Source organism: Ovis canadensis, chromosome 6 (assembly GCF_042477335.2).
Source record: "Ovis canadensis isolate MfBH-ARS-UI-01 breed Bighorn chromosome 6, ARS-UI_OviCan_v2, whole genome shotgun sequence".
NCBI lineage: Eukaryota > Metazoa > Chordata > Mammalia > Artiodactyla > Bovidae > Ovis > Ovis canadensis.
In genome coordinates this window covers 52,778,922-52,804,507 of record NC_091250.1, presented here as the reverse complement: position 1 = coordinate 52,804,507, position 25,586 = coordinate 52,778,922, and the positions used below count along the sequence as shown (strand labels likewise).

The window sequence follows — 25,586 nt, the reverse complement described above, 5'->3', positions numbered from 1 at the left end:
AACACCTACACTGTACTATTCACAAATATTCTCCCCATTCCATCCCCCAAAAAAGATTAAATCAAGTAATAGAGGGATTTCCTTGGCAGTCCAGAGGTTAAGATTCTGCACTTTAACTGCAGGGGTGCAGGTTTGATCTCTGGTCAGGGAACTAAGATCCTGCATGTACCACATTGCAGCAAAAAATGCAAATTTGAAAAAAAAAAAGATAATATATGCAAAAGAAAATAGCACAGAAATCCTTAATAATCATTTCCCTTTCTCAGCTTTTTAAAGAAGTAAGGTTATAGTCATCCATACAGCACTGCTCCTTAAGTTTTGTTGAGAACAAAATTCTGTACCATACTTATACTAACATCCTTTACAAGGAAAAACTGACACAGGCTAAGGAAACATGGAAAGAAGTTAAATACTATTCATTCACCATTAAATAATATGTATGGCTTAATATTTAAAATAGCTAATGCCCATTTCCCCACTAACATAAAATTAATGAAAGTGTAATTCAATGCATTAATTAATGAAATGAATTCACTTATTCAATAAACATTAATGATTCAACAAACATTTTATCCTCGTTGCTAAAAGTATAAAAAGTTCTTGGTCAGGAGTTTCAACAAAACAAAATAGATCTCTGCTACCATGGGGTTTACCAAGTTACCTTCAGAGCATACTCTAGAAGAGATCCTTGTGACAAAAGACTGCAACATGACATTTTATTCAATCAATGAGGACATTAAAACTTGCTTACTTGTGGAATTTCCACTGAATATTTGTTCTCATTTTTAATACATGGAGATGCTGCAGTGAAATATACCACAGGCAAAATACTATAGAAATCTTCACAACCATTTTCTTCTGATGTACCAACAAATATTTTGGATGAGGGAAATGCAAGAGACAAATCTTGTTTTAAATCAAAAATATTTGAATAAATAAGTATATATAATATTTTCCAAGATTCTCATGTTAATTTTGCAAACAGGCAGAATTTCGCTGCTAAAAAATTTCCCAATCATTCATTGACTGCTTTATATCAGTGTTCACAAGGCCACATAATATATTGGAGTGTGTGGATGCCAAACAAACACAGTTGGATTTTAAAAGTGTTTAATGCATGTACTTTATTTAAAGGTTTTAAACACTGTTATGTGATTTTAGTATGCTTACAGTCATTATAATTCATATTTTCAAAACAATGGTCAAAGCAGCAATTATATCAACACACTACAGAAGTGCTATACACCCAATTAGTACTTTAGTAAATTATAAAACCAATGTACACAAGAGCACTTTGGCAGAACTTAATTTGGGACACAGCAAGGTGTTAAATTCTATACAGGAATCCAGTGAAGGATGAGTCATTCTTGGAGATGGAACAACATGATGATTTCACAGCCTGGAACGCTCAATAGGACCATCAGTGGGCCGTTTCAACAATCTAACAACCAAGGGGAGCTGCCAGAGAGTCAGGCAGTCTCATTCCAGATGCCAAAAGCAACGGGCAGACCATCACAGTTTGGCTTCTAAAGACATGAGTTTTTATTTCTGTTGAACTCATCCAGAGAAGTCAATCTAGTAAATACAATAAAATGTAACCCAACCAAGATTTTATGTCACTTTCCACAGATGCAGGTATATGAACAAATGAAGTGCTAAAAGAAAATACAAGTAAGTGTTTGTATTTAGGGTTCAATACTAAACTTTGACTATCCCTTCCCTCACCCCACCTTGAAGCATTGTCTTATTGTCTATCATATTACCATGAAATTTAATCCTTGTCCATTCTTTGCAAGGAAACTAAATATCCTGTTTGATACTGAAGTTATCATAGGCCTACTCATTCTCTGCCAAGATTCATTAAAAAAATAAAATTCAACTTTGAAAAAATAATTTCTATTTAAATTACATGCTAACAATTCTTTAAAGTAAGTAATTTTTTAAATGGAACTTGAGAAATGTTTCCATTATAGAGTATAGAAATTCAAAACTGATTCCATCTAAACTTTTTTTCTCTAGAAAAAAATACATAAAACTTTGAAGAACTTAACACAAGGGTCTGTAGCAAATGGTTGATAGAAAGCAGGATTCTATTTACACTTGAATATATAAGGTACTTAATTTATACTTGTGGAAAATCACAATGATTTTAAGAATATTTTGCCAAATCAATGATGGCAAATAGAGTTTGGCAACACATTTTAAAAAGATGATTTATATACTACATATAAATGAAAGGTAAACATAAATACAATTGATTTAAGTTTAATTACATTAATATAATTTACACCATACTGATACCCACATGGTAATAGCCACATGGCAAATTCACAGTTATAACTAAAAAAACTATTTAGAACAGTCTTTTTGTTCCATTATTTGCATAATTTTCAGTAATAGACTTGGAAGCCTAATACATGTATGCTTATCTTTTGTGGGTTATAATAATCTAAAAGTTGTACTTCAACATTGTGGCTTAAAAAACAAATATCAGTGTGTTTTTATGCTGTAGTCAAAGCTGACTGGTTTCAGGTTTTAAAAACTTTCAGGTGGATCAGAGCAAACTCCACCTCAGACCAAGGCCTATGTAGTCTACAAATTCTTCTTTGTCACAGTTGGCAATCCACCCAATGGATCAGCGACTCTTAGACCTCTGAACTTGACAACATTACTCCCACCCCTGTTTTTTAAAAGTAAAATAGAGGAATAGCAAAGTGAAGAATTCAAAACAAAAATAAAACCTACATTTTTAGGAAGTCATCCTGTGCTTCAGAGTTTCTGTTAGCTTCCTAATTTGGAAACCCTTCATACTCCTAAATGTAGCCTCCATGTTTATGTCCCAGGACCCTATACAGAAAAAGCAAGAAAGTTTTCCAGCCTTCTTAGACCATTTTGGTTCCTCACTTTCCAAGCAACGAATAGAAGACCATATTCTTTCTTGTAATATTTTCCTTTCTTTTACCAAATTTCCTTAAAAAAAAAAAGAAAACTTGAAAAATTCCCATCCCTTTTTTCCAAAGGACAATTCCTAACTAATACAGACAGGAAAGCTCAAGATTTATTTTCTTCCATTCCCCAAAAGGTGAGAAAATGTGAATATATTGTGCCCTCTTCCTTCTATAAGCCTTGAGTAAAACTTAAAGAAGGAAAAAACATCAACCAGAAAACTAAGAGTTTAAATTATATCAACTTTAAAGTTTTGGTGTTTCTTTTGTTTCTACAACAAAAACTCCACATCTTTCTTAACATTTAAGCATTCTTCTCACATCCTATTATTTTATACGCAAATTACCATATAACAATGTAGCTTCAACATGCTGGTTCTCTTCCTAGGTTTTTCCACATAAGTTACCTACCACAAAATATCTCCTACAATAATTTTTAACCTATCTGCCAGTAACCATTGGTTCTCCACTCCAAAACTTCCCTCAGTTTGTCAGGAGTTCTTAGAGATAAATGTATCAATAATCTACAGCTAACTGGTGAAGGAGCTATGAAAGATTGTTCCCTTTCATTTTCCATTAGTCCAAAATATACATATGTACATACACCTACATATAACAAATTTACACTGTCTGCAGAAATAAACTGCTGATATAATTCCATACACATATTTAGGGATTCACATTTTAACAGTAAACTTACACACAGATATATGGAAATATAGTTTTATACCCCTAAATTACATAGCAAGCTGAAATAGATAATGCTTTAAGATTTATTCTTTCTTATGAGTCTGAGAAAAAGAAGACATAAACCTCAAGCTATGTCTGTAGCAATTAGCAGTCAATGTGGGATTATCTTTAAGGACAAATTATCCAACTTGCTTACTGTATACAAAAAGTGATATAAACAGACTATATACAAAACACAAAACTTAGGATTAGAGATAACAAATAGAAACTTCATACAAAATACCTGATACTATCAGATGTACTTTGTATAGCTTTGACCAAAGAACTCTTATATTGGACATTCTTTTCTGATATGAATGAATAGTCACAGCTATATATTAGCTACAGAAAAATAGGAATGAACTGAGTGGGGGCAAGAGAGACCTGGGATTTCCCTGGTGTCTCAGAGGTAAAGAATCTGCCTGCAATGCAGGAGCCACAGGTTCGATCCCTGGGTCGGGAAGATCCCCTGCAGGAGGGCATGGCAACATAGTCAAGCATTCTTGCCTGGAGAATCCCATGGACAGAGGAGACTGGAGGGCTACAGTCCACAGGGGCACAAAGAGTCAGGCATGACTGAAGCACATAGGACAGACCTGGTGACACAGCTGAAATATGTAAGTGCACTGGAGTACATATGTATACATTTTAACAGTGTCAAGTTAGCCGAATTAATTTCTTAACAATACGTTAAGTTCACCAGCAAGTGATGCAGAATACAAAATATAGTAAACACTTGCAGGTAACACATTGAGTAGCCATCAAAATGTTGACTAGTTTTGAAGAACTTAAGGCAAGAACCTGGTCAAATGAATGAAGACTAGAAATGATCAAAAGAAGCTCACAGCTGCCTAAAAGTTTTAAAAATTAGAAATCTAACACTCAACAAACGTACCAAAACTATGTTTCATTTGCTCACTCAACTCAGAGGCTCACTCACAGTATCTGAATTCCACATATTTATGCTGAGTATATACAGTTAGCTGAACATAAATATCACAGGTACTTACGAAAAACTACTATGTAGATGGTTACTAAGTTTATGTTGATTTATGTACTGGTCTAGTGAGTTCTAGGGTCACCACTTACAGTTGACTTTTTAAATCTAATCAGTTTCTTGATACACTCAGTGAAAAACTGTAGCACAGAAACTCCAAGTCCCAGCAAGCAATCAGGCCCATCGTCCACTAGAGGCAAAGCTTCTGCTGAATGAGAAGGTGATTTCAGAGTTCTTGTATTTTCCCCAGGCACCAAAAGGCACTACTACTGCAGTAGTGTTATCTTCAGTACCATACTGTATTGCCTGCAAGGTACGGCAGGAAGGAAGAAATGGACAATGGAAATCAGGATCCGTACAAAAAGGAATCAGTCTTTTCCTGGAAGGCCAAACTGGTTTAACACAGTTTAACACAAATTATTTCACAGTGGTGTGTGATTCTTTCTATCAATGCCCACAGTTTAAAATTTTAGATTTAAAATTTTAGATAGGATAACTAACGACCCAAAGTATATACCATTGTAGCAGTTTTGGCAAATTGTACCAGTGAACTAATAAGATATGAGATATGTAGCTCCTGAAGAAGAAAGTACACATAAAGTATTTAGCATAGGAACTAAGGCAAGGTTACACACAGATGAGATGGTTGGATGGCATCACCAACTTGGTGGACATGAGTCTGAGCAAGCTCCGGGAGTTGGTGATGGACAGGGAAGCTTGGCATGTTGCAGTCCTTGGGGTGGCAAAGAGTCAGACACAACTGAGTGACTGAACTGAACTGAACTGAATGAAAGGTCAAGGATTCAGAGAGTGCTAGCTCTTACCTAGCAATTCTTCTAGGAATTTAGCTTAAAGAAATTATAACCCTGGTGATACAGTGGATAAGAATCTGCCTGCCAATGCATAGGACCTGGGTTCAATCCCTGGTCCAGGAAGGTTCCACACAACATGGAGCAACTAAGTCCATCTGCCACAACTACTAAGCCCATGTTCTAGACCCCATAAGCCACAACTGTTGAGCCTGTGTGCTGCAACTATTGAAGCCCGCACACCTAGAGTCTGTGCTCTGCAAAAGAGAGGCCACCCCAGTGAAAATCCCATGCACCACAATGAAGAATAGGCCCTGCTCACCACTACTAGAGAAAGCGTGTGTGTGTGCAGCAAGAAGACCCAAGGAAGCCAAAAACAAATAAATTTTAAAAATTAAAAAGAAATGGAAGTATACAAAGATATAAAACTATAAGATAGTTTATTATGGCTCATACAAAATAGAAAATTGGCATAAACTGTACTTCCTACAGTAGAATTATAAGTCAATTTTAGGAACAAATGCAAACAGAAAATGATATGGTCAGTGTAATTCAAAAGTGAAAAAACAAAAGACTCTGTATGATTTTAATACCTTTAGACCATGAATTTTTGTACCTTGTTTTTACATCTCTGGATATTTCCAGTGTCTCCCGGTTTATAGACTATGGGAACCTGAATAGAATTTGTACCCTGCTGTTATGTAAAAATTGTATTAACCTTAATTATGTTGAGTTGGTTCATGGTGCTTTTCAGGTCTGTTATATCCTTCTACTTTTCTATTTATTCTATTAATTTTTGAGACTTTGATTTTGAAACTCCAACTAAAAATCTTAATTTATCTAATTGAGAAAATAATTGTAATATATATATATATGTAACTTTGTTCTGAATTTTCCAAGTCTTCTATAAATGTGTTATCACACTTTTATAAATTTAAAAAAGAGAAAAAAAGATAAGAGTCCTTGGGATTATATTTAACAGCAAATGTACTTCAAAAGACCTCACAGGTTGAGGTCAAAACTAGAAGGAAAGGACTGATAAAAATATGATATAAAAACCTTCTAAAAATTTTTTTTAAGTTTTACAAACAAATTAGAAGATCAAAATATATATTTGGAATGTTAGACAAAGTACTAATATACTTAAAATATAGGAAGTTCTTACAATAACCATGAAGACAAACATGCCTATAAGATCATGGGGAAAAAAGCTATACACAGACAAGAAATACAAATGACTAGTAAACCTGTGCAAATGGCTAGCTTTACTAACAAAGAAAAAAGGTGCAAATTTAAAACACTAAAATTTGATTTTTCCACGTATCAAACTGGCAAGACATTACCTATGATAAGAATTTGGAGAAACACAAACTATAAAACATGCTAGTGAAAAGTATAACATGGACAGTATTTTTGGAGGGCAATCTGGCAAGCTTATTAAAAGCTTCAGAATGCTGTATATTCTTTTACCTAACAATTTTGCTTTGATGAATTTAACCTAAGAAAGTAATATCCGAAGGAAATAGATATGCACAAATATATACAGAATGTTTATTATAGAGCTCCCTCTAAAACATGGAAAAGTGAATGTAAATGCAATTAATTGATTATGGTAAGTATTAAATGAGTAATAATACTCACATAAGGGATAGTATGCCCTGGTAAGTTAGAAAATATATATCTTAAGACAAGTGGTTGAAATTAAGAAAGAAGTGGTCATATACAAGAATTGGGCTGTTTCTTAATTTCATGAGCATATATAGTTACCAAGTGAATAACTCATGCTTATCCGTTTCCAAGTAAACAATGCTTTTTAAATAAGATCTTATATCTTAATTCTAAATGTTAGCACTTAAAAGTTTGGGCCAAATTTGGCTCCCCGATTGCAAATGTAAAAATTGGGAATGCAAAAATAACTGTATGTATGAGTTAAAGTGTGCCTCCAATGATTAGTGATGGCTCGAACTTAGAAGAGCTATCTATCCAAATAGAATATTAAAACATGGAAATTTTACATTCTTTTTTACACTGGATATTATCTAGCTTCCAAGTTTTAGCTCTAATTGGCACACTGACACACCACTCATCCATATACTTTTTTGTATTTGTTTTCATGCACCCATTTTTAAAAACAAGAAGTTGATTATGCCATAGTGTATGTTTTTTAACCACAGTGTTTTCATATTGTGTATTTACATGGAGCAGTCTAGTTTCACATCATCTAGTGGTTGGACTGAGAGCTCAGCTATCTGGGTTTGAAGTCCAGTTCTGGAATGTGACAGTGCCTCTGCTCTCCTCCTCTGTAAAGAAGAGTTAGTTCTAGCTCCAGCCTCAGAGGGTTACTGTGATGATTACATGAGTTAAATACATATGAACAGAAAAGTGTCTGTCACATAGTACTTGCTATTGTTATAATTTACTATTGATGTTACTAACATTTCAAGATGGTAAAAAGCCAAAAATAAAAATAGCTCATCTTCTTGACAGATTAACTTTACTTAACTACTTGGGAGAACCAGCAAAAAAAAAATTTTTTTAATTGTTAATACTATGGGGTCAAGTGTAAAATTTACTGTAATACTGAAAGCTAAAACACATGATTTCAAAGAAATCTCCAGACAGTGGCGGCCCCTCCTGGCTGCACCGAGACTTGCACCTGGCTTTGTCCTCTCCTCCCCCCTTTGGGATTTTTCTTACAGGAGCTCTGCCGTGTTACCTGTTCAGTCACTGCATGGGCTGCTTCATTGGGATCGTGGCACTGATTGACAAAGTCACAAATCTCCTGACTGTTCACCATGAAGTTAATTCCATCTGTAGTGAGGACCAGGAAGCTGTCATCAGCATGATGTAACTGCAATCAGAACCAAACATATAGAATTACAAACTAGACGTGGCCTTAGAATAATCGTCATAATTCAGCGACTTTATCTGTTTACAGAGTAGTCATCTGTGTTTCAGAACTTACAGATAAACAGAGTGAAAATAGGCCTTCATTTAGGGCAAAAACAGCAACATTTAGCATCAATCATGGAGGACAAACCTAACATTTACTTAGTAACACCATGGAGGAAGAAGCCAGATAGCTAAATGCTGAGAGGCAGCCTAATGTAATGGCTAAGACCTCCTCGGTGTGAAGCCCACCTCTATTTTTCAGCTGGGAAAACATAGGTAAGTTGAACTGTATATGCTCAGATTTGTTTTCTCTGTGTAAAATGGGATAGGAGTGGCTATTTTGAACAGAGCCCCACACATTGTAAACTGCTATAGAAGTATTTGTTAGATGAAATGAACATAAGTGGGATACCTATAAGACATAAAACTGTTCAATAAATTAACAATCATTTGCTGCCATTACCGGGAGCCTATCCCTATATATAATGTGTGAGGTACAAGAGCAGGCTGGGAGTTGTATAGGTAAAGTATCAGTTCACCACTAAGGTGTACGCTGGGGAAAGTATAGTGTAAGAGGGACAGTGATTAGTAGCAAGCAGAAGATGTCCTTGAAAGAGAGGTGGGGTGATTCTCTGGCTTGGTGGAAAAGGGAAGTCAGGATAGCTTCCAAATGATGGTGATGCTAAATGATGAGGTGCTGGTGAGGAAAGGCAGTAAAACCAGGCTTCCAGGCAATTTCCATAGTAGGATGAAACAAAGCCAACACTTCATCATACATAAGGCCAGGAAAGAAGTATCTTACTTTATCTGAAAAGTTTATCTTTCCTTCCACTAATCACTTCTTTTTAGAAGTCATACAGGCTTCAATGAAGGCTTCTAAGAAAGCCTGCAGCCGGAGACAATCCTGTGTTCATTCCTTGCCTGTGTATCAAGTGTTTGCAAGTCTTTTCTTACCTTAATCCTCTTTGTTTCAGGTTCTGCTATCACACCACTGGTTTTAAGATCCAAATCTCCGAGACTCCTTGTCATTGCAAGTCTGCCGTTCACATGAGGCTGTCCCAAACTATTCCAAGCTACAAACCCCCCACATTTCTTAATCCTGGTCAAAAAAAGTTAAAAAAGACTATGATGTGATACCCAGAAAACCAAGGGTTAAACTTAAGCATGAAGTCAGTTTAAAATGCAAGGTTTTATTTCTATTTTGAACTATATACATATCATCCTCATAGATCGATTAGCAGAAGTGGTACCTTTCTTTCTCGTCTTTTCTTTCTGGAGTGTGGTCAATGGTCAGCTTCATGGGTTTTCCTTTTCTACACAAAATAGCTCGGCTGTCCCCAACACTAGCTATAACCAGTTCAATACCATCTCTCAATAGGGCTACTGTTGCAGTAGTCCCAGAGGTCAGAAGCGTTGCTGCAAATGATGAAGAAGAGTACAAGTCAGTGACAATCAAATGATTGGATCTGGAATGTTTATTACAAAATAAAACACAGGCATGTTAAACTAATGCTGAAATGTATCATTCTAATTTAACTAGAGCTATGCAAATAAAACGCAAATGAACTATGGAAGTAAGAGCATGCAGAAAAAGAAGTATTTAATTCAGTAACAAGGCTCTATGCAAACAGAAAAAGCTGCTAACCTAATTCGGTAAAAAAATGCATCACTATCTCCAAATGGCTTCTATTTATATAAAGTAGAACTCACTTGAATTTATCATTCTGACATCCCTGTGTGTACATCAGGTGTCAGGATTAAAAGTAATACATTTTAATTAGATTGGCTAATAAGGCAGAGTGATTTACTACAGCGCCCATTCAGGCAAGCCAACTTTTCTGTAATCTACACAGTCAATATTTTCCTTCCATTTCTTACTCCCATCCTATGAAAGTATTATCAATTAATAGGCTAAGCAAGATATGTCAAGTGTTTTACTGGCTCTTTAAGAATTGTATTTTATATTCTTTCCTTCTATAACTGCTTTAATTTTACAAATCTTCAGCAAAAAAAAAAAAGAAATCCTAAAATGGTTAAAGGTTCACATTCTTTCCTTGATTATCTTTGTCCTCCCCAGATGTAAAACAAAGTTACAGCCATCATTGTATTAGGAGAAAATCTGGAGGGCAGGGAATGAAATGCATTCTAGTTTCCCATAAACTTGGTATAGTTCACACTTCTGGTTCCAGCAGGATCTAAAACAGTCTGTTCCCAAATGCAGGAAAGTACTGCCAAGTGCCGATCCTGTGGTCACAGCCTGGGCCCAGCGCATTCCAAGAATGTTAATTTCCCTTGACCAATAACAAAATTATCTGTAGCTTGGCCTGAGGTCATCGCGCTTTCCTTCATCCAATTCAAAGTGCATTTTTGCATCTTTCTTTAGTTTATTCTAAATTGTCTCCCTAAGTTCTTCACTGTTTGTTGAAATTTTTGAGGGTGCATTGAGCCTTGTCAAAGAGAATACTGTGGAAGTAGACTAAAAAGTAAAGCAAATTGGAAAAATCTAAAAAGATAACAGTTAAAGCAGGTATTATCTTCAATAACATGGTTAATTCTTTAAAGCATCTAAGTAAAATATTCAGGTGATCATCTAAAGATGATTTTGACTTCAAAGGCAGATTTAAGTAAAATGAAATGCTATTGACTGATTGAGGCTCAGTCTTTCCAATTTTTTTCTAAGACAATTTTTAAAACAGCAGTAATGCATTTGGAAAGATAAATATGTATATATTTTCCAATCAATGTATTCAAATGCCTGCTTTAATTAGAAAAGTAAAATGGGGAAAAAAATGAATAAACCCTGCTTAATCTCCTATATTCATGCTGAATTTACTGAGAAGTAGCATTTATAGTTGCACTATCTTCCCATTTATCTCTTGATTTTGGAACTGCTGTGCCAAAGTAATATCACTGTGGCAATAGTAAAGTAGATTATATATTGTCATTGTACAACACAAAAGTTTCAGTATAAGTATCAGTGATGTTTATATTACAAACGTTAGGTTGTGAGTTTCATAAAACATTATATAATGGAATCTTTACAGTTGAACCACTGTAATCTTTTCAAATGATTAGAAGAGCCTGGTAAGAAAACATAGGCATTTACTTAGATGCTACTTGTCCAGGGAGTTTAATGTTCCTCTCCTTTGTTTAAAATGTAAGGGGCAGCTTTTTTTCCAAGTGTTTTTTAATTGGCTACCTAAGGTGAAGTGAAGTCGCTCAGTCGTGTCCGACTCTTTGCGACCCCGTGGACTGTAACCTACTAGGCTTCTCCGTCCATGGGATTCTCCAGGCAGTAGTCCTGGAGTGGATTGCCATTTCCTTCTCCAGGGGATCTTCCCGACCCAGGGATCGAACCCGGGTCTCCTGCATTGGAGGCAGACACTTTAACCTCTGAGCCTCCAGGGAAGCCCCAAAAGAGTTAATACTTCATAAATGAAAAACTTCAAATTTAGCCATTTAGGATTATAATCCATGGTTCTGCCACCTAGATATTTAATTTAAAAGAGTTTGAGTTTTTAACCAACCCAGCTTCACAGTTCCAAAATCCCAGGATTTATGGGAAAGTTTTCTAAACAGTTGATTCTGATTTGCTAAGCATCTAAGAATATAAATATTAAATCAGCATTTAGTTTCATTTAACGTTTAACATTGGAGTAAAAATTCTCACTTTTTTCCTTAACAATAAAATTATAAAACTAAGACATCTTTCAATAAGTTCTTAACACTCACTGGACATTTTCTACTGCAAGTCATCTCAACTAATGGGACAAAGAGGATGTGGGAACCTTCCAGTAGTCCAGGCTAGGAACCGCTGGACTCCTTCACCTGGGACAAAATTAAGCAGATCTCTCTTTCCACTGAAGCCCAGCATATAGTGTCCACGGGCTCCAGGTCTAGAGCTGCTGACCAGGCACAGTTCTCTGCCACAAATAACACGCACAGAGGCAAATAGGAAATTCACCCAGGAATTGTGCTCAAACATTACAAACCTGCAACACAGGGGAGGGTAGAGAAAGAGCTGCAAAATAAGGGGAAGGGTTTTTATTTTGGTGAAATTTTCAGTAGCAAATTACATAATATTCCAGGAGATGCCAAGTCAATGATTCCAAAACTCAGTTTGACCAAGTTGATGGTATTTTGTAGTTGAGTCTGTTTTCTTCATCATAGAATAACACTTCTTAGTTTTGTGTCTTCCCAAGGTAGGAAAGCCCATATACAAATGTATGTGCACCAAGACATATATGTGGTGACATACACACAGACTCAGCTAATTAGTCTTGAAGAGTAAATCAGTACCTTTACTGAGTTGAAAAAAATACACTGTAAATTTGTTTGGTATCAACATCAGAATTGTCCCAGTAACAAAAGGGAAATTCACGGGTAGAGCACTGAATAATTTGTATCTGACAAGCATACTAGAGAGGATGTAAACTACAGTATACTACCAAATTGCTAGGATTAAAATATAAATCAAAAGGAATCAAAGCACCTCCTTTACCAGATACAAGGAGTAGCTTATTTGTTAATGGTAAATGCAGGGATTTTAGGATATAGATGGTATTTCCTGAATAGAATGATTAATTTAATTGTTTAAATAAAAGCTAGTAAGGCTCTTGAGTGCTAAAAAGTGTTTACAATTTTATGTAATTCATAAAATGGGAGTTTACGCAGCTCTCTCTTTCCCCTAGTGTTGCAGGTCAATATATCAAAAGAAAAAATGATCAAGATTTTGAATGGCAACATAAAGAATCAGGCTGTACTTTTCTAAGTATAACCTCCCCCACCCAGAAATTATTCAACTGTGTCAACAATACGGATAAACAAATACAGTTTCAATATTTACCAAAATGATGTTCTAGACATGAATGAATCATAAACACTAAATCAGAGGAACAAGTTGAAGCAGTAACAGCATAATAAGAGTATCTCTCCAATGCCATCCCTATTTTTTGCTTTTGGCTGCCTCCAACATATCAAGGGTAATCAAACACACTGCATTTCTCATACTGGTTATTTTTTAGTTTAATTCTTCCATAAGAGATCAAATAATACGAAGAGCAGGGAAGTTTCCAACAAGACTCACAATACTGCCACCAACGTCTCCCACTCTGAACGTCAGAGCGTCTTCTCTCTTTGATCCATTTGTCTCTTGGGGAGCTTTGTTGCTTTCAAATCTTAAGTAATCTAGAAACACTTTGAAGAGTTTATCGGATATATAGGATATCATCTAAGTTTTCTACCATCTGGTTTAAGTGACAGTTTGTCCATTAAACAATAAACTAATGGGCAGACACCATTTGAACTTACTGGCTGATTTCATCAGTTGTAAAAATACACATGACTAGTATGAAATGAATACAAAATATTCAAAGATGATGATGAAATTAGCTATTTGTAAATAAGGGTAAGTTCAAAATGTATCTACAACAAATCAATAAAGATAGCCAGCAATTTCTTAAGGGCCATTTCTTGATAAACGGTATTCTGATTTTATTCTCCTCAAACTACCCTCATTTAAAACTTAAATAATAAATATTTTAAATGCTAATGAGAAAGCTTGAAGTATTTTATGCAGATATGACAGCTTTAGATGAGAGTCTTAAAAAGATGAGTATGTTTTATTTTCACCTTATTATTTTCACTTTCTTTTGAGAAAGCCAATAGTATGATATGGGGCACTCCTCCCTACCTGAAATTCCACCATTAATGATTCATGAGTGATTCATTAGTGATTTCCTGAGGTTTAACCAATCTCTTTTCAGCTTTCCTTACTCAAAATTCAAATCCCCCCCGAAGTGGTAACACATAAAAATACATACATTAAATAATTTAGTTAAATTGGCTGTAGAACAGTCAAGTTATAAGTTATAATTACTTTGGTGATAAACAGTAAGCAATGGAGATCAGTTTAGTCCAAATAATTATTGAGTACTTTTCAGACTCTATGCAGGATGTTGAACACTAGAAATTCAAAAATGAATAAGCCATGGTCCCTACCCTCAAGCTGCTCACAGAAAGGGTTCAGTGAGGACAAGTGGAGCTGATGCTAAAAGAAAAGGTGAAAGAAATTGGAGAGGGCAAACTGTACTTCACAATTTCATTTAACTAGCACTGGTCCTACCCACAGCTGTGCCAAAAAGAATATTATCTACTCTTATAATACTGATACTGCTTCAGTTCTACTAAAAAGCAAAAAAAAAAAATTTTTAATTTAAATAATAATTCTGAAGTGGTATACGTTCTTTTTAAATCCACAAATTGAAAAGTTTAGTATATTTGATAAAATAAGCCCCAAATATCAAAAGCCAATTTTTGAAATCTTTGAAAGCCTGGCAACTGATTAAGAATAAATTTCAAAATTGTTCTCAAAATACTTATTTAAAAAACAAAAACCATAGAGACTAACTGACCTATAAGAATACATCCAAAATAAGATTCAAGAAGGACAATGTCATAATAGATCCTTTCTTTTTCTTTCAGTAATACGCTAACCATCCTTCTGTCATGCTCCATTATACTTGTAAGCAAACTGCCATTACATGAAAAACAAACTTTAGAAAATCTTATGAAAGTTCTGAGATCATTAACTCAAAAATTATGACAGAGGAACTAAGTTTAAATGAATACATTTTCATTTAATTATTAGAAATGAAGAACTATTTTATTCATCCCTTTGCACAACTAAATTGACGTGAGAAAGGTATCTGTAGAAAATTTCTTTTAAGATAGCAAGTTAGATCAGTTCTCTCCCTAAATTCAAAATTCCCTTTAACTGTAATTTATTATTTCATAAATGAAAGGAGTCCTGTCACATTTTATACCAAATCTATCAATGTTTTAAGCATTTTTATGAATTAGATCCTGCACAAAAGGGCTGACTACACCCATGAAAGGTTAATGGTTTTTTATTGTTGGCCACATTTCCAAGATACACTTGAACAGTCCTTTCTGAAAACCTTGCCCAGTGAGCTCTACCTGTTTACAGAACAGCTGGGGCACACCACCTGCACTACAGCCGATAAACTTCATGGTGTGAGATACAGCCGACCTGCTTATAAATGAAATAAGAGCATACCAATATTCAGAGTTATGAAAATAAAACTATAAGAAAGTGTTTTAATGTCCTCTTCACCTTCGTATGTTTTACCCATTAGGAACAAGAACAGAATCTTATTCTAAAACCTACCCTCTCTCACCTCTTATTCTCACAAGCTCAGGAGCCAGCTGGAAGGGGAAAAAGGTCCAAAGGAAAAAAAGAAAATGGACCTAAGTAATCTACAAATGAGAAAATAAATCCTTGAACACTGAGAGTGGACTCTAAAGCTTTTTGAAGAATTATGACAGTGATAAAGGTCTTGAAAAAGAGGAGGAAAGTGTCTTAAGATGGCAAATGAAGCCATCCCAGAGTCATCCTAATACTCACAATTAAATATGCCCATGAGAGAGGCCATGGTGGGTGCCAGGAAAATCTCAGCCCTAACTCTCCAACTGACCTTTTATCTCTCTCTGAGTTTCAGTTCCTTAACTGTAAAATGGGGAGAATTTCCAGCCCTACTCACTCCAACTGAAAATTACAAAGATAACATTGCTGTGGTGAGCTTTGACCTTCTTTAAACAAGAGGATGAACAAAAGACAGATGAATATTATTGCACGATTCATTTTAAAATCAGTTATGAGGTCTATATGCACACATTTTGATGGTTTGCTGTAGAAGCATTCAAATATTATGAGCAATAAATTTGGGGGCCAGTTAACTAGAAAACATTAGCTACATTTTCGTGAAATGGTTTTAATAAATTTAGTCAAAATCAGAGACATTTTTCTTTCAAAATATAAGGACATCCAGTATACAAGTTCTAAAATTCAGCTGTTATAGTCTTGTGTTTAACAAATAAAAACAAAAATGTCAACTAGTTACCATAGGAAAGCTGCAAGATCAAGCTATTTTAAGAAGTGGAAGAAAAAATATCTTCCTTCTAATTTCACAAAGTAGTGCATATTAACCATTGTCCTTTTGAGGACCAATCAGCAATTTTCTTGTCTGGACTACTACTCTCTGAGATTACACTTTAGCAAATTTCAATAGTCGTTCATCAGATTCCTCTAAAAAACAAAAAACCCTCTCGTACATGCTTCTTGTTCATAAAATGAACAATCAAACAGATTTTTTTAAATGTTTAATCTTTTTAAAATCAAAATTCAACATCAGATCTATTTTGGAGCTTCAATTTCTAAAACAACCTCTAATATGTTTCATTTAAATGTGAGATACTACCCTTAGTTTGGATTCCAAATAACATTTAAAATGATTATTTAAAAAGTCATTTTCAATGTAAGCATCCTTACAATAAATATTAAAATTCCCACCCCTGAAAGGCTTAAACTGTTTCCTTCTTACCCCAAATTCCCCAGGACTTTAAGGAATGAGATTGTTTTACTTACCATCAGCAGATAGGTGGGCGTGCCTTGCAAAGGTTTTATCTATTTCAAGAAAAGCCAAGGTCAACACAGTTTCCAAGTTCTCCTCCTTAGGAAGCAAATCCCTTCAGGGAGAGAAAAAAAGAGGCCAATCACTTTACAGTAGGTTTCCCACCTTCCTCTTTGTCCCTCCAGCTCGCAGAGTCATTCCATACAATGGACTTCCAAGGTTTGCCGTTCAGATGCTTGCCTGTCGGAGTCTTTGCAACTATATGGACCAAAGCCCACCAGGCTCCTCTGTCTATAGGATTCTCCAAGTAAGAATACTGGAGCGGGTTGCCATTTCCTCCTCCAGGGAATCTTCCTGACCCAGGAATCTAACCCACATCTCTTAAGTCTCCTGCATTGGCAGGTGGGTTCTTTACTACTAGAGCCACCTGGGAAAGCATCTTCAGATGCTTAAGATCCACATATTAATAAATCAAATTAAGAAAGAATTAGGCCCAGAGATAAGTTCTAAAAACAATAAAATAAAAGCCTAAGTCTCCAGTCTAAAGATATTAATCCTCACCATCACAATCCTGAGAGGTCAAGAATTCCTTTATATTTAATTAAGCCACTGAATTCCTTTGTGGAGTAAGGCAAGATATACATAAATCAATTGATGAACAGTATGAATAACTGCTTGGGAAGAATAGTCACATGGTCATAACTCTTACATGTTTTCCCCCTCTTTTAATTCTAGAAGTAGTGTGATCCTCAAAAATATGTAAATATTGACTGCAGTAAATAAACTTTTTAAAGAGCTCCAAAACACCCTCATTAAAAGCATTTTCCCCATGTTTTTGCCAATCATCTAAAGCTATTTTCAACAAGTATTCAAAGCTATTCATACCACTTGAAAAAATAATTACTATTTATTGAAGCACTAAGCACCATGCACAGAGAGGAGTGCTTCTCATAGATTCTCACAGTACATGAGATCATGTACTTTATTATGTGAATTCCCTTGAAATGATCACAAGTGCTGTAGATTCTGGTCAATGCTCTCACCAAGAGAGAGGTTAAAACATACACATTTCTGAAATGGTAATACTCATCAGCACTTTATGCCACGCTTGAGCTACTGCTTGTTCATAAAACCATAGTATGAAAGCAGTCAAATAACTACCTTAACAGTGGCCGTCTCAGCCAAAAGGTGAAAGTTTGAACAGGAAGGAAAAGGCAAACTGCAAAGAGTGAAAATCATTGTATCACTGTACGTACAGGATGCATTTCTCCATGTGGGTGTGACAGAAATCGGCCGCTGCAGGTCCACCGTGGCCATCGTACACCGCAAAGTACAGGATCTCATTGGTCAGCTGAGCAAAGCCAAACCGGTCTTCATTCTCTTTCCGTTTGCCAATCTGCGATGCGCTGCCCACGTTCTGCAAGCTGACTTTGGGAATTGGCTTGCCATACTTAATGCTGGGGGGCAGCAGAATTGGCTCCTCCAGGCGGTTATCCCAGATGCCAAAATTATCCCAGGTGGCTGGTCGGCCACTACCATCAGAATCAAAGCGAGACCATCTCGGCTCTGAAGTGGAGCTGTGGCACGTGGGCGTCACCCACCTGTCATCCTGCAGACCGCGGGCTCTGAGCAGCACTCTCCTCCTCACCTGGTTCCCACCACTTCTTACCAAAGTAAGTAAGGCAGCTGTTGACATAACTCCAGAGGGCTCGGGAATGAGAGAAAGGTCAATGGAACAATAATGGGATGCCTTCCAGAAAAATGATGCAACTGAGTAGAGAAAGAGACAGAACACTCCATCAGTAATTTGAAATACAACTGGTATATCATTAGATATTATCAAGAATGAAGCCTGTAAAGAAAGTGGCACTTAACAGCCTACTCCTGAGAATACTGGTTCAAAAATGAATCGATTTACCTACCCCACCCACTCACAGTGTTTAACTTCTATAAAAATTTGACAGTGTGCACAGATCACATAGAACAAGCGCTTCTCCAGCTTTAACCTACAATCACCTGGGGATCTTGTTAAAATGTAGATTCTGATTCAGTTCGCTGGGTGGTGCCTGAGATGCCATATTTTAGACCACCTCCTTGGTGATGCCGAGCTGCAGTTCTGGCAGGCCCACACTTTTGATTAGGGAGAATATAGAAAACAGGTGTAAATAAATAGTCTTTCTTTCATCAACTTCATTGCTCTGAAGAAAAGGCGGAGCAAATATGAACAATAACAAAGGCTCTTACAAGAGTAGAAATTAGAAAAAAATAACTGGTTATTAGAATATTTATTGTCGTGGGAGTGTGTAATTTCCTCGGTTCTGTCTCATCACAAAAATTTGAAGCCACGGACGTTAAAGCCCTTGGACAGACCATGTCTCAGCTCTCGGGACAGATCAGTGTTACAGCTCTGTGTTATAGCTCAGTTTTATTTAGAAAATAAAAGAAAATACATCCTCGAGGCGTGAGGGCATGCCGACCCAAAAGACATAAAGAGAAGAGAGAGAGACCCCCAGCCCTTCAGGCTCCTTTTTTATATGTTTTTTCCTCCCCCTGGGCCTGCCCTGTGTAAACTGGGCTAGCCGGGAGTGCTGTTTGTTCTATCTGAGGTCCTCACTCCGGTCCTCGGACTTTCCTTTATTCTACTTTCCGGGCTTTCCTCTTCCTTGTCTTTCAGTCATCGCCAATCTGGACTCCTTTTTCCTATTCTAACTACCTAACATTATGATAGTTCTGTACTCAGAGAGTGCCCAAGTAGCACAGATACAATCTATGACATCAGTTCTGTTTGTTTTAAGGTTTCTCAACTTATTGAACTTTACATATTCTATTACTCTGGTTAATATAAACTGGCTCATGCAAACACCCACCAGAGGCACAAAGAAAAAGTAATTCTTATGTGTGTGATCTCAGAGATTAGGGGAAACTGCATTTATGACAAGCAGTCTTTTTATGAGCTACCGAGCTATGCATTTACATTAACATCTGAGGCTCATCCAAATGCCTCCCCTGGCTGTGTGGCTGGGGGAATTCCTATACCCCTGCAGGAAGGCCCGTGTGGCTAGCAGTTTGCATACAAATAAGGTTTAAGCAGAAATTCATCTCCAAAGTATTTCATTCTATTACTTTATGAATTAAAAACCAACTTGAAAAAATAGCATAATATCAAGATTTGATAATGCCAGCGGAGGGTATAGAGGTGTTATATTATTCTTAATTGTATGTTTGAATTATTTCTCTATAAGAAATAAATTTGAAAAAACTGTATCTCCCCAAAAGGCACAATCACACACACACACACACACACACACACACACACACACACAGCCTAGCTTGAGTGCATCTATAAGAAAATGTATTACAGATTTTAAACAATCATTTTCAAACAAATTTTTGGAAATCAGTCTAGTTATGTATAGGAAGAACCATTAGTCCTTTCAGTAAGTAAACAGAAGTAGAAGGAAAGGCTGAGGTTCCAAAACACGCCCTTGTAAATCTAAGCAATGGAAGACATACGAGCGCAGCCGTCTAAGAATTTAGAATGAAGATGGCCTCCCAAATAATTAATAGATCATGAAAGACTTAGGAGACTGCTCCTTCTTGGCCTTTTAGCAAACATCATGTATTAAAGTCTGAAACTCACTTCTTTTGCATTATTGGGGGTGGAGGAGACACAGTACCTCTTTATCAAGTATCAAAGAGAAACAATGCATTCCATTACCGAAATAAAAAGAAAAGTTTATTCCTTCGGTTCTGTTTGAAGGTTGTATTTTATTCAAAAACAAAAACTGTGTCAAATAAAGGTGAACTTGTAGAGAACTTTTTAAGTGTAATACCATCTTGCAAGTAAGAGAACTAAGTACTAATTCTTGATGGAGATAATTCACAAAGCAGCTTTGCATTATAGGAAAAATAAAACTTTAAATGTTTATCAGGAAACATTCACATTCGAAGAGTACACCAGAAATTAGCAAAGTACTATTATTCTTTTGGCTTCAATCTGAAAGTATGTATACCATACTCAGCTTTGGGTCATTTTGCAGTCACACATGTACTTTAAACAAGGGTTCTAGAATTACAAACTAATAAATACTGAATAGTTTCCCTGCAGCTCTTCTAGGATACTCTTGTCATTTCTCACTCTCTCCTCCGAATGAACAGAGCTGCATTCACATCAGGCAATATGCATCTACTATAAACATTACTTAAGAATGAAAAATGCAGGTTGAGCAGTTTCTTTAAGCCTACATAAACTAAAATCAGTCTTCAACTTGGCCTCCTTCCTCATTCCTTATCTGCACAATCATCTCAGAAAGTAAGCAGAATAGTCACAGGAAAATATTTACTTTAAGGCATATTATCGGTTATTGGCATACATGAAGCATAAACCAGTTCACCAGTTTACAAACTAGGTCAGCATCACTTATGCAAGCAAGGGAGTATCTAAAGAAGTGGTTCCATCTCCTTTGCTAAATGCAGTATAACAACATCATACTAATCTCCATGTTCCCAAGGAAACAGTTCAAAGAGGACTTTGTTCCCAAGCTAATTAATAACTCTGAATTAAACTTACACATCAAGAAGTTTCCTTCAGAGCTTCAAACTACCAATCAGCCGCTATTGCCACTCCCCTCCCCTAGCTCTCCAGATGCCCATGGAAATGATTAGACACTGATTAGCAGGTAGAATTTATAATGTGGGGGAAAAAAACAAAAGTCTTAAAAAAAATCAGTGTTCTTTATAACAGAAAGAGCTGAGAACAAATTGATAAATACCTAAAAAATCTTTTATTGTCAGTTGAGGAATTAAAAATTGTCATGTGTCACATGTCATGTGTCATTGGTCATTGTGCAAGCCAAAAATAGTTATTCAGGAACACTTTATGTCAGTCTCTCAATCAGAGATCAAGCCTAGTTTATTTGCCTTTTAACAGCTATATACAATCTTTGAAAGTCAAAGTAACCCAAAAGAGTCAAAGGGCACAAGTAATTCCGCTTGAAAGCCATTTGAAGACACAAAATGTCAAAGCAAAATTTAAATGAACCAACAGCCCAAGAACACATTACGTGGCACACCATATTCTACTAGCAAAAACACTTTCCTTTTTCACATTCATTTGTTTGACCAGGCCTTCATCTTCCTCTGAATCCATGCTTTGGTTAATCTGATTAAAGTATCAGATTCTGACACAAAACTCTACTGAACAAAGTTGACTCCTGATTTAATAATATTGACTAGGAGGGGGGATTCTCAGAAAAGAGAGTTAAATGAAATAAGTTGAGAGTCCACAAGAGCAGACATTGAGATTCCACAAAAGAGTGCTGGTTAAAAAGCCACAGCCAGAGTGTAGGAAATGCATTTGGTAAACTTCTGAGGTATACACTTCGTTTAAAAATAATAGCGGTAGGAAATCCAACCAGTCCATCCTAAAGATCAATACTGAGTGTTCATTGGAAGGACTGATGCTGAAGCTGAAACTCCAATACTTTGGCCACCTCATGCAAAGAGTTGACTCATTGGAAAAGACCCTGATGCTGGGAGCGATTGGGGGGCAGGAGGAGAAGGGGACAACAGAGGATGAGATGGCTGGATGGTATCACCAACTCAATGGACATGAGTTTGGGTAAACTGGAGTTGGTGATGGACAGGGAGGCCTGGCGTGCTGCAATTCATGGGGTCGCAAAGAGTCGGACACGACTGAGTTACTGAACTGAACTGAACTGAGTGGTGAAGAAAAGCCACATATACCACTACAAGACTGCTATGCCAATTTTATACTTTCATCTTACTCCAATTTTATAATCCTGCAATGATTTAAATACCTCAGAGCTGGCTAAATGTATTTTTGGAATAGGGAGGCACTCATGGTCCCTGGCAGGAGGGTGCACTTGGGATTTGAGTTAAACTGCTCTTGACTGCTGAAAGCAGGTCAAAAGGGCAGTTTATTGATGTCATGTTAAGCTCATGCCAAAATTACTCAGGAGTTCTAAGGATCAGTACTGCTCAAACCTGCTTAGGTTTATATTTCTAGCAAAAATGTTTAAGGACATATTCATATCTGCCGATTATAAAGCGGCACTCAGGTATCTTCATTATCAATAATTTCCACAATGGAAACACAGGTAATTTCAATATTCTTAAAATGTTTCTTTAATGACTCTACAAAAAAAAAATTTATCCCAATAAATTCAAATATTATGGAAACCTCTGGACTCCAGTATCCTCTTTATCAGTACCCTGCTAGGAGGAAGGGAAAGAAAATGTACTAGTCTAAATGAAGGAGAAAACAAAACCAACAAGAGAAACCCTGAATGACTCCCCTTATCTTTGACCTGAACATATGTTTAGATGTGCAAACAGAGAAAAGAACAAGGGAACAATGAAAAGTATTCATTACTCTAATCCCATAAATATTTTTAAAAACATTTCAGTTAACGTGGATACAACTCACAGAACCATGTTCCAAACCTCATTTAAGAAGAATTTTCCAGAACAACCAAGTATAAGGTGTGTATTTTTCATTTCCTCTATAGTACCTAATACAGTGTTGACATCTATACATTAAATTTTCAGTAAATTTAGTCTTTTTTTTTAAAAAAGGAGAATTTTCCTTTATATTCTATGCTACATCACTAACATCTTTCCCCTCTTCCTTCCTCTTGAGACTCCAGTCAAGTAGGTGCTTGAGTTGGTGGTCAATAGAAAGTGACCAAGGTTGCAAGGCAATGGCACCCCACTCCAGTACTCTTGCCTGGAAAGTCCCATGGATGGAGGAGCCTGGTGGGCTGCAGTCCATGGGGTCGCCAAGAGTCAGACACGACTGAGCAACTTCACTTTCCCTTTTCACGTTCATGCATTGAAGAAGGAAATGGCAACCCACTCCAGTATTTCTTGCCTGGAGAATCCCAGGGACAGGGGAGCCTGGAGGGCTGCCGTCTATGGGGTCGCACAGAGTCGGACACGACTGAAGCGACTTAGCAGCAGCAGCAGCAGCAAGGTTGCAAGAAAAAAAATCTTGAAAAATTATAACTGATGTATTTTATTACACAGTGGAGTATTTTTTTTCCTAGGCTAAGACGCCACTGTTATCTCTCAAGACCATTATAATCTGTCACCTTAATTAATCATTCTGAAACAGCGGACAACCTCATTCTTTCCTCCGCACAAGCAAAGGGGATGCAAAAGACTGAAGAGGCCTTGCTGCACATTTCCAGACTGAAGCTCAGAAAGGCCGGTGGAGCTTTAGATACTCCAAATTCCCTGGCTAGTGCCACCCGGAGTCTCGCCTTTGTCATCTCCCGTGAAATCTCTAACCTACAGACAGTGGCTGCTAAAAAAAAGTCATCAAGGGCCAGAAGGCCTTGAGATTACAGCGCTCTTTTGGCAAAGCAAAACCCACGTCCTCAGATCGACACCAACCAGGGCTCTGCATCTTTCTCTGCTCCGATCCCCTGAAAAGCTCACCCTTGGACAGTTTGGGATCCTGGGCTTGGCTGGCTGGCCGTGACAGATGCATGACCAGGGCGAAACAAGGCAGGAAGCACACCCTCAGGCGGGCGCAGCCACTGATGGCTGGGTTCCCTCCAGCACTTTCCGCCGCCCGGTCTCCGCCTCTCAACCACCCTCGCTGCGTACAGATTCCGGGTGTCGCCACGTCTCCCTCAGCCCGACCCGTGCTGCAGCGGCGAGGAGACGCTGACGCTCGCAGCATCCTCCAGCCCGCGACTCGAGGCTTCGCTGAAGGAAAGCGTGGGCTGGGAGCCCCTTCCTCCCCTCCATCAGTTCAATTCAGTCGCTCAGTCGTATCTGACTCTGCGACCCTATGGACTGCAGCACGCCAGCCGTCGTTCCTTCCAAGTTCCATTCCCTCCTTCCATCCCGGTCCAGCACATTCACCGGCAAGAGCCTCCAGCCTTCCGGCCAAGCTCAGGCGGAACGTAAAATCTCCGCAGAAAATGCCAGCAGCGGGTGGCTCAGCCGAGGTGGGCCCCGCCCCGACATGCTGCTCCAGACCTCGAGACGGAAGAAAGCTGCGCACAGCGAACCCAAACAGTGACCGCTGGGCATGCACTGAAGGGGCTGGAGAAATTAAACCGATATTTCCCCTCCTCTCCCTGGGGAATCCGTTTACTCTCCATTCCGCAGATGGGGAGCAATGGGACGTGCCCCTCCTGTAAATAATATTATAAACGGTTAACATAAATGAAGTGCACTCTCCAAGCTCTTACCTCGTGATGGCAATATCCCTGGAAAATGTTCAATTAGCTAATGGAGGGCAGGAGAGGGGTTTTCTGTAAATAAGACTGCCTTCTCCGATGTTTTCAATCTCTGAAGCAAGCAGTTAGAACAGCCACTGGCTCAATCTGCTGGAAATTCTTGAGAATTTTTCACCCGCAGTAGGTCAGATAGAGAGGGGAAGTCTGTTCCCGCTGACTGACGGCAGCTCCAACCAACCCACGCTTCACGAGGCGGCGCGCCCGCGGCCCGGCCCTTAGTCTCAGCCAATCACAGGTTCCGACAGGACCGTGCCTCCCCGCGAGATCAGTTTGACTTGGCTGACTTTCAGTAGCTCACAGCAGAGCGACGTCGACTTGGGCCAGTCGTGGCTTATGGAGATGTCCGCCCTCTCGAAGGCCATGGCGCGCAAACCAACGAGGGAACGCCTTGGCAGTGGAAGAGAAATTTGGTACCTCGTCAGAGGATTGAAGAGAGGTGGTGTTGTGTCGCCTGGGGCAATGGAGCGGTAGTTGTAACAACTAGGAGCGAGAACGGAAAGCCAGCACTT

At 37.6% G+C, this 25,586-nt stretch overlaps 1 protein-coding gene across 2 annotated transcripts; it reads right to left on the bottom strand.

Annotated features, from left to right (window-relative positions):
• Nucleotides 1-1,098: 1,098 nt before the first annotated feature.
• PPM1K (protein phosphatase, Mg2+/Mn2+ dependent 1K) lies at nt 1,099-25,586 on the bottom strand. 2 transcript variants are annotated; one of them, XM_069593749.1, is made up of 7 exons: nt 25,030-25,586; nt 18,061-18,574; nt 16,819-16,919; nt 9,623-9,788; nt 9,327-9,471; nt 8,197-8,331; nt 1,099-4,977 (listed from the first exon to the last, which is right to left on the bottom strand). In XM_069593749.1, exons 2-7 carry the CDS (start codon nt 18,498-18,500, stop codon nt 4,846-4,848), a joined length of 1,119 nt encoding a protein of 372 aa, XP_069449850.1. In that variant the 5' UTR covers nt 18,501-18,574; nt 25,030-25,586; the 3' UTR covers nt 1,099-4,845. The 2 variants fall into 2 exon arrangements, with proteins under 2 accessions (XP_069449850.1, XP_069449849.1); XM_069593748.1 differs by lacking the exon at nt 25,030-25,586 and adding an exon at nt 24,266-24,802.

Bases quoted from the DNA above. Each gene is read 5' to 3' on its own strand.
- PPM1K (XM_069593748.1), bottom strand. From the start codon at position 24,512: ATGCTGCGAGCGTCAGCGTCTCCTCGCCGCTGCAGCACGGGTCGGGCT. The intron at 16,920-18,060 runs GTACGTACAGTG...CTCTCCCTGAAG, and splicing joins CACATGGAGAAATGCATCCT to GGATTTGCTTCCTAAGGAGG. The intron at 4,978-8,196 runs GTAACACGGCAG...CGTACCTTGCAG, and splicing joins CCCATGCAGTGACTGAACAG to GCAATACAGTATGGTACTGA.